We start from the raw sequence: 11363 nt of genomic DNA, 5'->3' as shown, positions 1-11363 counted from the left end.
TGACCCTCTCCAGGCTCAAGTGCCCCCGCCAGCCCAGGCAGGGAGTGGAAGGGGCAGGGCCAGCCTGGAAGGCTAGAGCCAGCCTGGAAGGCTAGAGCCTCTCCTCTTCCAGCCATGCTGCCTGGGATGCTGCCCTGTGCAATGCAGCGGCTGCCTAGGAGAGCCAGGCACTCTCCCAGGTAGCTGCTGTGCTGCACCAGGCAGCATCCGGAGTGGCTCAGGAGCCTGGCTGCCAGGAAGAGCAGCCAAATGCCAGGGGGAGCCAGCCCAGTGAGAGGACAGAGCTCCTCCTCCCACCTCCCCAGGTAACATGGGATGGGGAGAAGACAGGGTGAGCACGGGGCCCCGGGCTGGGGGCGAGGCGGGGAGGAGTCACGTAGTGAGGTCACTTCCCCCCTCTTTAGCTGGTGCCCCCCATTTGTGTCTCTCCCATAAGTCGCTGTACCAGTAAGAGTTAAAATCTACTTGCACCACTGCCTAGTAGCTCTTCTCCACACCTGTTCCAGTTTGAATTAATATTTCCTAAACATGGGAGACCAGAATTGCATACAGTATTCCAGTGCCTTGTATAATGGTAATAACACTTCCCTATTTCTAGTGGAAATATCCTGCTGGGATTGCATTAGCCTGTTTCATGGCTGCATCACATTCATGGATTATGGTCATCCTGTGATCGAGCAATATACCCAGGTCTTTCTCGTCCTGTGTCACTTCCCACCAGGGCTGGCTCCAGGCACCAGTGAAGGAAGCAGGAGCTTGGGGCGGCCAATGGAAAGGGACAGCACGTCCGGGTCTTCGGTGGCAATTCGGCGGCGGGTCCCCCAGTCCCTCTCTTCCTCTTAGAGCTGCTGCTGAAGTGCCGCAGAAGAGGAAGAGATGAAGCAAAGGACCCGCCGCTGAATTGCCGCCGAATAATGAAGCGGCATGATTGAGCTCCCTCTGAAGTGCCGCCGATCGGCTTTATCTTTTTTTTTTTTTTTTCCCCATCACTTCGCTGCTTGGGGCGACAAAAAGGTTGGAGCCAGTCCTGCTTCCAACTGATACATCCCCAGTTTATAGCAAAAATTCTTGTTAGTCTCTAAGTGCATGATCTTGCACTTTACACTGTTGTATAGCTGCTGATGCACCCTATGTAGATTGGCACTTCTGAAGCAGGGCCACAAGCACAGACAGGTGGGATCACATTGTCATGCAGACCTGGGATGACTAGCAGTGGGTCCAGAACTTTCCAATAGAGAAACCTACATTTCTAGAGCTTTGTGAGCAGCTTGCCCTAACCTCCAGCATTACAACACATGCATGAAGGTGGCCTTGCCAATCCAGAAGTGGGTTGCTCTAACCATCTGGAAGCTTGCTATTCCAGACTGCTCCAGGTCTATTGCTAACCAGTTTGGTGTCGGAAAGCCAACTGTGGGTAAAGTGGTGGCAGAAGGTTCTGAGGCAATCAGGTGTGGGATTTACCTAAAGGGAATGGGCATAAACAATATTCCTGAAGTAACTGCTGGTTTTGAGAGAACAAGGTTTCCAAACTATGGTGGGGCCATTGGTGGGAGTCATGTGGCCGCAGTTTCCCCCCTCAAGGAGCATATGAGTACATAAACCACAAAGAGTACCACTCCATTGTTATGCAGGCCCTTGTGGACTTCAGAGGCCGATTTATGGATGCCAGCATGGGCAGTACTGAAAAAGTTCATGAAGGTAGGGTTTTCTGCCAGTCAGGAGTCAATTTTCATAATCATTCTGAGACATTATTCCCACCAAATGACATTGCCAAAATAGAGTTACTGTCCCCACTGTTAGTCTAGGGACCCCACAGAACCCCCTTTGCCTTTGTTTATGAAGCTCTATCCTGATCTCGGAGGGCCTGGCAAAATAAGGTTTCTTTATACTTATGATGGCAGATCTGGGTGCAGTCCAGACTAGGGAGGGGTTGTGTCACCACCTGCCCTGTAACCTGAGTGCCTCACAATGTCTTGCTGTTGTAGCTCACAGCCTACGATGCTCCCAGCTAGCCTACAAGCATGTAGTCACACTCTGAGTGTCTATGTGCTTAGATAGCTCTGATTCAGAGACTCTGACACGAGCAGCCTGTCTACAGTCCTGCTCTGGCTTCCACCAGCCTTGATTACAACAAGCAAGGTGATCCCAAAACACTCCCAATCCTTAATTTTTCCAAAATTGTGTGCTTTGTAATGTCCAGCCCTCTCGTGGAGTGTTCAGAGAAATAATAAGGTTTGTTTGTTCCTCTAAAGACCCAGAAACAAATTATTATTAAATGGGGTAAATACACCCTTTCATTTAAACACAGCACTGAGTTGGTTTATAGTGATAGTAAAACAAGTTTATTAACAAAAACAAATACTGTAGGTTAAGTGATGCCAAGTGATAGGAATAAAGTTAGAAAGCGTTACAAGAGTTACAAGATACAAATATGTATCTAAAAGTCTAAAAATTTACATAGGAAGATACAGGCTTTGTTCAAGATGATTTCTTACCTATTTTCAGTTTCCAGAGGCTTCAACCTCAATTTGTTGAAGAACCCATCTTTCTCAACTTGCAAGATCTCTGTTCGCCTGGGTCTGTCTAGTGATGGATACCAAAGATGGCTTCTGTCTTTGCTTATATTATCCAAAGTTCAATTATTTCATTTCAAGAGACAGGGAGACCTCATGCTGTTCTTACCTTCCTGTGGACTTCCCATCCCTTTGCATGAGGCTTCCATATTTTTTGTTCCAGCAGGCTTAATTTACATAGGAGACAGGTAAATAGCTGCCTTACCTCCTGTCTGGGAGGGAACCTGTATTTTAAAAAAGAATATCATTAAGTACCCATATTTCATTAAGTACCCATATATAATGTTAATACATACTTTTCACAAAGATATTAATCACCAGTGTGTCATTAGCTTTCAGAAAAGACCTCACATACACTCTTATAATACAGTAATATTGTATATAATCAGTTGATTCAATTGCTTATCACTTGAGGTTCAGCCACCCCCGAATCTTTATAGACCATTATAACCTTTGCAATGAATTCTTTGAAAAGTAAAACCCAGACCAAGCTTCTCTGTCTTGTTGGGTGTAGATGCCATGCTGTCTTCTCCCTAATTTATTCGTGTGAGATTTGCCTTTGCTCCTTGATAGCTTGATGGGTTTGTTTCCACAATATGTAAATACACTCTCATTGTCTTTCAAAGTACTTCGGAAGTACCTCTGAGATGGGGAAAATACATTCCTTTGTCTGGTGCAGACCTTTTTAACAACTGCTCCTGATATTCCTGGTTTAAACACAGTTTAGTCATAATTCTAGCATATATCCATAACTCTTAATACCCACTGCATACATACATCACACAAGTATATTAATGATCAGTGGTGATACTTCACAAGGCATATTTTGTACAAAAATCATTACAGTAGTGTATAGGTTATGAATATAAGGATGCTAAATGTCACAACATTCTCAGTAGGTGTAGAATGTGCATTTGTCACACTGAAATCCCACCGGCACTATTTACAGAACTGTTCGGATTCCAGTGTCATCAATGCTGTCTGCAATATTGTGGCTTGCTGTGCTCTTCACAGTCTTTGTGAAGGCAAAGGAGAGTCATTTGCCCCTGGATGGACCAATGGCAGCAATAGATTGCTGAATTCGTACAATCAGCCAGAAAGACTCTGTCACAGCTGGAGCAGGATGCAATAGAAATCAGGTATGCTCTGTGCTCCCACACTATACACTTACATGGACCAGAGAGGAACTAGGGAGAATAGTATGTTTATGAATGTGTTTGTACAGCAATGCTAACAATACATGAGGTACTGTCACTGTATGCAATGAATGGGTGTGTGTGATGATTGGCGCTTGAGGTAAGTGTCACCTATTGGTTACAAGGTCAGTTCCTTCTTAGTGCGGGGGGGGGGGGGTGGGGGGGTTGGCAGAGGAGCCCAGGCCCTCCTATTACCCCAGGCTCCAGTCCAGGGCCCTGTGAGAGTAACTAAAGGCCAGGAATTCTGAGCACCTTGCAGCTGGTCCACTTTCTACCACCCGCCACCCCTCCTATAGTCCAAGCTTTGCAGTCTGTAGCAAAAGTCACTGAAGAAAATGTATCAAATGCACCTTTAGTCTGTCTGGGCCTAGCAGGTAGGCTCTTCATTTCCCAGAGGAGCTGCTGCAGCATCCCTTTTCAGGACCTCCCAGGGCAGCTCCTTTTCCCTGCCCTCTGAGCCCCCTTCTGAACTCTCTGGCTTCCTTTTAAGGCCTGCCTCCATCCCAGGCATGCTCTTTCGATGTGGCTGGGTGGGGTCGTCTGGGCCCAGAGTTGTTCTTTAACTCCTTCAGTTCTAGTGTGCAGTTTATGCACCCTGTCACAGGGGGATTGATTGTCATGATTTTTAATTATGGATGAGAGATTACTTATGAAATGGTGGTGCACTGTGTGGCAAGAACTGTGGACATTCATTATGGATTGATGTATATAGATGCATTGAGAAATTGTGTTTGCCATATCATGGTTTATCTTTATTATTTGAAATACACATTATATGATGTGATGCAGTGATAATAATGAACTTTCTTAATAATATAAAAGCCTTTATTTATGAACATGGTTGTCTTACAAAAAACACACAATATTAAAGCATTGCCAGGCAGGCCAGCTGCCATTAGGACACCAAAATACCAATAATAAACCAACAACAAAACCAGTAATAAAAGAAAGTGCATAAAAGAAACATTGAACAGTGCAAACAGTGACCAGTGCCAACAAATAAATCCTTTGCTTTTGTGTGTCCCCTGGCACCTCATTCTTCTTTTCCTTTCTTGTATATTTAGCATGCATTTGGTGCTGCTGCATGATCTGGGGAGGCCTGCAAGGGGTATATTTACCCTGTCCAGCTAGTGTGTGAAGGAGTGCATGGGCCACCTAACCATGGTACCAAGTGCTACAGACCAGGAACGCATTGGAACAATGCGTTCCTGGTCTGTAGCACTTGGTACCATGGAGGGGATTCAGGACGTGAGAAGCCTGCGCTCTTGTGGCCAATACCACAAGCTGCCTCTCAAATAGGTCTTTCCACTGTACTCTATCTTATTCTCTCCACCAATGTTCCTGCCATAGAAACCGTGCTGCCAGTCCTCATGTGCTGCAGTTCTGTCCTCCCATTCTGCAGCCTGTCTGTGCCTTTCCACTTGCTGCGAGTCCTCTTCCCTTGGGTAGTGCACCTGCTTGTTGGCCCTGTCCAGAACGTCTAACTGGAAATGCTTCCACTTGGACTGGTCTGTGACCGTTCAAAATCCCAGGCTCCTGCTGGACTGTGGCCAAACTGCTAAGGTACAGAGGCCTACAGAGGTAGAAGGACCTGAAAGCTGTTATCAAACATTGTCTCAGTACTTCAAAGAAGGTTCAGGGCAAAGGGCACCCACAGAGAAAAGTGCCTGCCAAGTCTTAAGGCCAAAAAAAGATACAATATATTGAAACACAGTTTTACAAAGTAAGAGAATGCTTCAGTTCCCAGGAGTTCTGTGGACAATATTAAGTTAATCAGAGTGAAAAGAGAGCACAAATAATGGTCAGTTAAAATATGCACATGCTAGATTTTTAAAAATTGATGACCATCTTGGGCTTTGGGAGCGGGGTGAAGTGTGTGTGGGGGTGGGGTTGGGTGGGGTAAGGGGCTTACTACCTCAGCCTTCTCTGTCCTTTCATGCATTCCATGTTCTGGAGGGCATAACAATCCTGGAGGCTCCTAAATGGCAAAGGGACATTTTATAATTTATACTGAGCGCCATACTAAAAGGGATGACAATACAAGGGTCTTGTAACACCTTGGCATATCTGTGTAAGAATGTGCAACTATCAAGTGTACATTTACATTTAAATGCTTGTTTAACTGTTGTTTGCGCTTCCTGGGATCCATTTTGAATTCCGCATGGTGGGGTGGAGGTGGGGACACTCATATGCTGGCATACATTCCACCATTAGTGGATAAATGCTGCTACACACCGCTTGTACTAAAAATTGCATTGGTTCAAAAACCAGAAATTCCTCCATATTCGTATATTAATAATAAGAAACATGGAGCCAAACACTAGGCTCCAGGCCTACTTCTGCAGCAGGCTGCTGTGAGAGAGAGAGAGAGAGAGAGAGAGATCAAACAGCTCCTTTGAGTACAGACCCAAGACATGCTGGAGCTGCTCCTGCGGTAAAGTCTCATTGAGGACTGGTGAGAGCACCTGAGTCACCTTGCTAGCCTGATCTGGCACCTGCTTGCCCCCATCTGGTCTGATACTAAATTCTGGGGTCAGAAGGTCACCAACACAGCTGACCAACTCTGCCAGTTTCTTCACTATTTTCTGATACGCATCTGGTATTCTCACTGAAGTTGAATGTTTTGTTTTGCTCCAGACCTTTACCAAAATCTGGCTGTGATTCCCATGACCAGGTAGCAGAACGTTTGGCAAAGGATTTGTGGTTGGGGGCCATTACAAATGCATGAGAAGGTTCACTGTGTTTGCAACTTAGTGGTCAGAATAAAGTGGAAGGGTTAAACACTGAGCAGCTGTACTTGCACGAGGAGGATTCCTTCTGTTTTCTGGGAGTCAATTGGCTAGTCTTGGGATAGAAAGGACAAGGAACATCAGCCCATGGGATTGTGGGCTAGAGTTGTTGGACACTCAGGATCTGAGCCTGAGGAACTCTGGCCTGAGCTGTGTCCACACTGCGAAATGATAGCGTTTGGACCCAAGTCCCAGTGTGACTCGGGCTTGAACCCACCCCTCTTGCCAGCTCCTGGGGCCCGGGCCTGGAGGGCTTGCTGGCCTGAGTTGGACAGAATTGTGTGTTGGCAGAAGCAGGGTTTGGGCTCAAACTAGGGTTGCCAGGTGTTCGGTTTTTCACCAGACCACCTGGTCAAAAAAGGACCCTGGCGACTCCGGTCAGCACCACCAACCGGGCCATTAAAAGTCTGGTTGGTGGTGCTGCAGGGTTAAGACAGGCTAGTACCTACCTGTCCTGGCACCGCGCTGCACCCCAGAAGTGGCCAACAGGTCTGGCTCCTATGTGGGGGGGAGGCACGGGGCTCTGCACGGGAACTGCGGCCAATGGGAACTGGAAGGGCAGTGCCTGCGGGCAAGAGCAGCGCATGGAGCCTCCTGACCCCCCTGCCTAGAGGCTGGACCCGCTGGCCGCTTCCGGGGTGCAATGCAGAGCCAGGACAGTCAGGGAGCCTGCCTTAGTCCCACTGCGACACTGACTGGGAGCTGTCTGAGGTAAGCCCATGCCCCAACCCCCAGCCCCAGTCCTGAGCCCTCCCCAAACCCAGAGCCCCCTTCTGCACCCCAAACCCCTCATCCCCACCCCAGAGCCTGCACCCCCACCTGCACCCCAACCCTCTGCCTCAACCAGCAGCCCCATCCCACACTCTGAATCCCTCAGCCTCCACCTCTCAGCCTGGAGCCCCCTCCTGCACCCCAAACCCCTCATCCCCGGCCCCACCCCAGAGCCCGCTTCCCCAGTTAGAGCCCTCACCCCCTCCCGCACCCCAACCTCCTGCCCCAGCCCAGTGAAAGTGAGTGAGGGTGGGGGAGAGTGAGCCACCGAGGAAGGGGGAATAGTGAGTGGGGGCGGGGCTTCAGGGAAGGGGCGGGGCTTCAGGGAAGGGGCGGGGTTTGGTTGTTCAGTTTTGTGCAATTAGAAAGTTGTTAACCTTAGTTCAAGCCTGAGTCTGAGCCCAGGCTTACATTGCAGTGTAGACATACCTAGTGACTTCCCAACATGTAAAATCTTGTGATGTGAAAGATATCACAGAACCCGGCTGGCACACAAAGCCAAACTAATGGGAGCATGAATGGAGACATGCATCAAGAAAGGATTACCACTTATCTTCCAACGAAATAAAAGAGAATTATCTGACATACACTCAACAATGTTTAGTAAGGAACACCATCCTACAGTGTTTTATTTATTGCTAATTGTTATTGCTATGTTATACCACTCATAGGCGCTAGCTTCCTCTGGGCCTGGGGGGTGCTCAACCCCCCCGCTCTGCCCCAGGCTCTGCCCCCACCCCCACCCCACCTCTTCCCACCCAGTTCCATCCCCTCCCCTGAATATGCTCCATCCCAGCTCCTCCGCCTTCCTCCCAGATTCTCCTGGACACTGATTGCAGTGGACAGGAGGCGCTGGGAGAGAGGGGGAGGAGTTGATCAGTGGGGCCGCTGGCGGGCGGGAGGCACTGTGGGGGGGAGGAGCTTAACTGCCAGTGAATGCTATGATACCACCTACAATCCTCTGAGCGTTTCAGATGAAACACATTGAAGTCTGGTCCCTCCTTGTAGGATATTACAGTAATTTAGGGCCTTCAACCAAATTCCTACCCAATTTAGTGCTTACTATCGTGAATAGGAGTACTGCATAGGAAGTGTTTAGTAGGAGTGGGCCCTTGATGCTGGATTTATAGACAAATGAGGATAAAATGTGCAGAAGGGCACGTTTTACGGAAATCTGATTAAGGGGTCACTCAGTGATGGCATATACATTTCTAAGTAGTTCCATTTTGTTATTTTTAATTAAAGTGCAAATTCTCATTTTTGCAGGCAATGCCGCTATATATTCCTTATATGATTATTGCTTCAAAACATATTTTTTAATCTGTTTGGAAGCTTCTTGGTAGGTTTTATAGTACTAGTATAGTAGATTCTTAGCAGACTGAAATCCTGCTATTTGCAATGCACAATCAGACATGTGCACCCATATGAAACAAGTCAGTGGGGCTCCATGCAGGCACTGAGATCTGTTCACATGTAAATTACAGGATTGGGGTCTTAGGCTTTGTCTACGCTGGCAACTGAACGACAAGAGTTTTCTCCTTCACACAACAAGTGAACTTCAAGCTGCAGGTGCATCTCTGGTAGCTTTCCACAATAGAATGAAGCTTGGTGATATGACAGATTGAGCAGCAAGATAAACTTCAAATTAGTTATGAGTTGAATATTATTATTCTCGGTTTTGCTACTTCAGGTAGACAACAAAAATATATTTAACATGTACAAATAATAATTCTCTTCTGCTATTTACTCATATTAATGTAGAGGAACTTCAGTCAGTGAGAAAGGAGGGAAGCTTTTTATATTATCATTGCAGAAAATGTGGAAATCCATTCTTAGCTGGGTATATTTATTTATGACAGTTTCTTTTTTCTCCAAGCAACGAACTTCATCTTACATAACTCCTGGTACTGCAACTTCATTACAATTAAAGTTACTGGAAGAGAACTGTTCTTAGTCTTTGTAAGTATAATAAATTTAAAAATCATTAATGTGTAATGTAGATTGAAAAAATTAAATATGGCCTTATTCAGCTACTGTAGTGAGAATGAACAGACTTGGATCAGATGTTTTTTCTGTGTGAAGGCACTAACTAAATTCCCCTTAGGAATATGTAGAATAATGTTTTGAATACAAATAAGGTTGTGTATTACTATAAATATTAAAACCAATATTCAAACGAATAGATTGTTTTAGAATAAATGCCAGAATACACATTTGATGGATAGATATGTTTCAACAATAGACAATGGTGCTCGATTTTCAGTATTCAAGTTTGTTCATATTTGTACAGATGTATGTCTGTCTACTTTGTGCACACACTATCGGACATGCACATGTAAATTGAGTATTATGCATGTCTGGGTAGAGAAGCACCTGGCTAGCAATGCACACATGCAAACTACTCAATTTGCCTTTGCCCAGCTGATAGTATGCACATGCATACCACTGCATGTGCGTAAAACATATGCTGGCTTGCATCTTGAAAAATCTGGTTCAGTGTAGTAAAGGCTGGAACATGATTACTTGGTCCTGAAAGGCTTGTAATTACAGTAAAAACTGCCTTAGAGACCAACTCTGAAGAGAGACCACCTGTCACAAGCTACTGTCTTGCAGAGGCCATGGAACACAATTGCTCTCTGGTGTGTAAACCTTTGAAGAGAGGTGGCCTTACAAGAGACCACTTTTGCTAACTCCCATGAGTGGTTGCTCTTGACAGGTTTTACTGTATATAGTTCAGTGGGGCATGGGAAGCACTCATTCTAGTGTCTTTCCTCAGTCTTGCATACAGTGGAAGAGAATGCAATGGAGAGCAGAAAACAGATTTGCTGAACCTCCCCAATGAAAGAGACAGAGTGGATGAGGTAATATCTTTTATGACAGATTTCAGAGTAGCAGTCGTGTTAGTCTGTATCCGCAATAAGAACAGGAGTACTTGTGGCACCTTAGAGACTAATAAATTTATTTGAGCATAAGCTTTTGGATACATCTGAAGAAGTGGGCTCTTGCCCACAAAAACTTATGCTCAAATAAATTTGTTAGTCTCTAAGGTGCCACAAGTACTCCTGTTCTTAATATCTTTTACTGGACCAACTTCTGTTGGAGAGAGAGACAAGCTTTCGAGCCAGACATGCCAGCTCCTGCAAAATGTGAGAGTTGTGATTTCTGAGCAAAATCAACCCTCATGCACGATAGAACTCTTAAATTTCCAGTCAAACAGGAGTTACCCACCTTAAAAAATTACTTCCAAAGTACTTTGAAAGACAATGAGCATTCATTTACATATCCAATAAATCTATCAAGCTAACAAGTTGGGGGGGAGGGGGGAGAGGAAGACGGCATGGCTACTCCCCAGCAGGGAAGAGAAACTTCATCTGAGATATAAAGGGGGAAGGCCCAACCCAAACCTCAAATACGCAATTGAATCAACTGGAAACAAATCCTGACATTTGAGTGTTCTAAAAGTGAGGCTTCATTTTACTTAGAGATCCTGTCAGCCACCTGACGTGAGCAGGGGATCCAGCTGTCAGTCCTGGGTGACTGTTCCCCTGCCAGGCTAGGAGTGGGAGAGGGGACCCCACTGCAGCCCTTCCAGGCCTGGGGCAGGTGAAGACCCCTAAGAAGCAAAGGTGATGCTAGAGGCTGCAGAGGGACTGAAGTGAGGAGGGTGAGGGATGATGGGGTTGGGGGCCTGTACTGATGGTGGGTTTTGAGCAATGGGCTGGTGCTGGGAGCGTGAACTGAGGGTGGTGGTGGGGGGTTGATGGGTTAGGGGGACTGAACTGCAGGGGGCTGAATTGAGAGGGGTTGGATAGGGACAGAACTGATGGGGAACTGGGGGACAGGATTTATTGCTGGGCGGGCAAATGTGGGGGTGAGAGCCCCTGCAGCAGGGTCCACAATCCCTTTATTCAGTACATGTAGGAGAGTAGGCAGCACTATTTGTCACATGCACACACACTGGGGATGGGCAGGGGGAGTTCAAACATAATATAATAATTTTTTTAAAATGTCATGATTTTGGGGCCAATCTAATG

At 46.4% G+C, this 11363-nt stretch overlaps 1 protein-coding gene across 1 annotated transcript in view; it reads right to left on the bottom strand.

The window, feature by feature from the left end:
* Positions 1–2388: 2388 nt before the first annotated feature.
* NEGR1 (neuronal growth regulator 1) overlaps positions 2389–11363 on the bottom strand; it is a 739102-nt gene continuing 730127 nt past the window's right edge. Inside the window, exon 7 of the mRNA XM_054037808.1 lies at positions 2389–2797. Coding sequence (XP_053893783.1) covers positions 2775–2797 — 23 coding nt within the window. The 3' untranslated portion in view covers positions 2389–2774. The remainder of the gene's footprint in view (positions 2798–11363) is intronic.

This window comes from Malaclemys terrapin, chromosome 8, assembly GCF_027887155.1.
Source record: "Malaclemys terrapin pileata isolate rMalTer1 chromosome 8, rMalTer1.hap1, whole genome shotgun sequence".
In the NCBI taxonomy this organism is placed as follows: Eukaryota; Metazoa; Chordata; order Testudines; family Emydidae; genus Malaclemys; species Malaclemys terrapin.
Note: the sequence above shows the minus strand (reverse complement) of the source record. Positions and strands in the feature narration are given on the sequence as shown.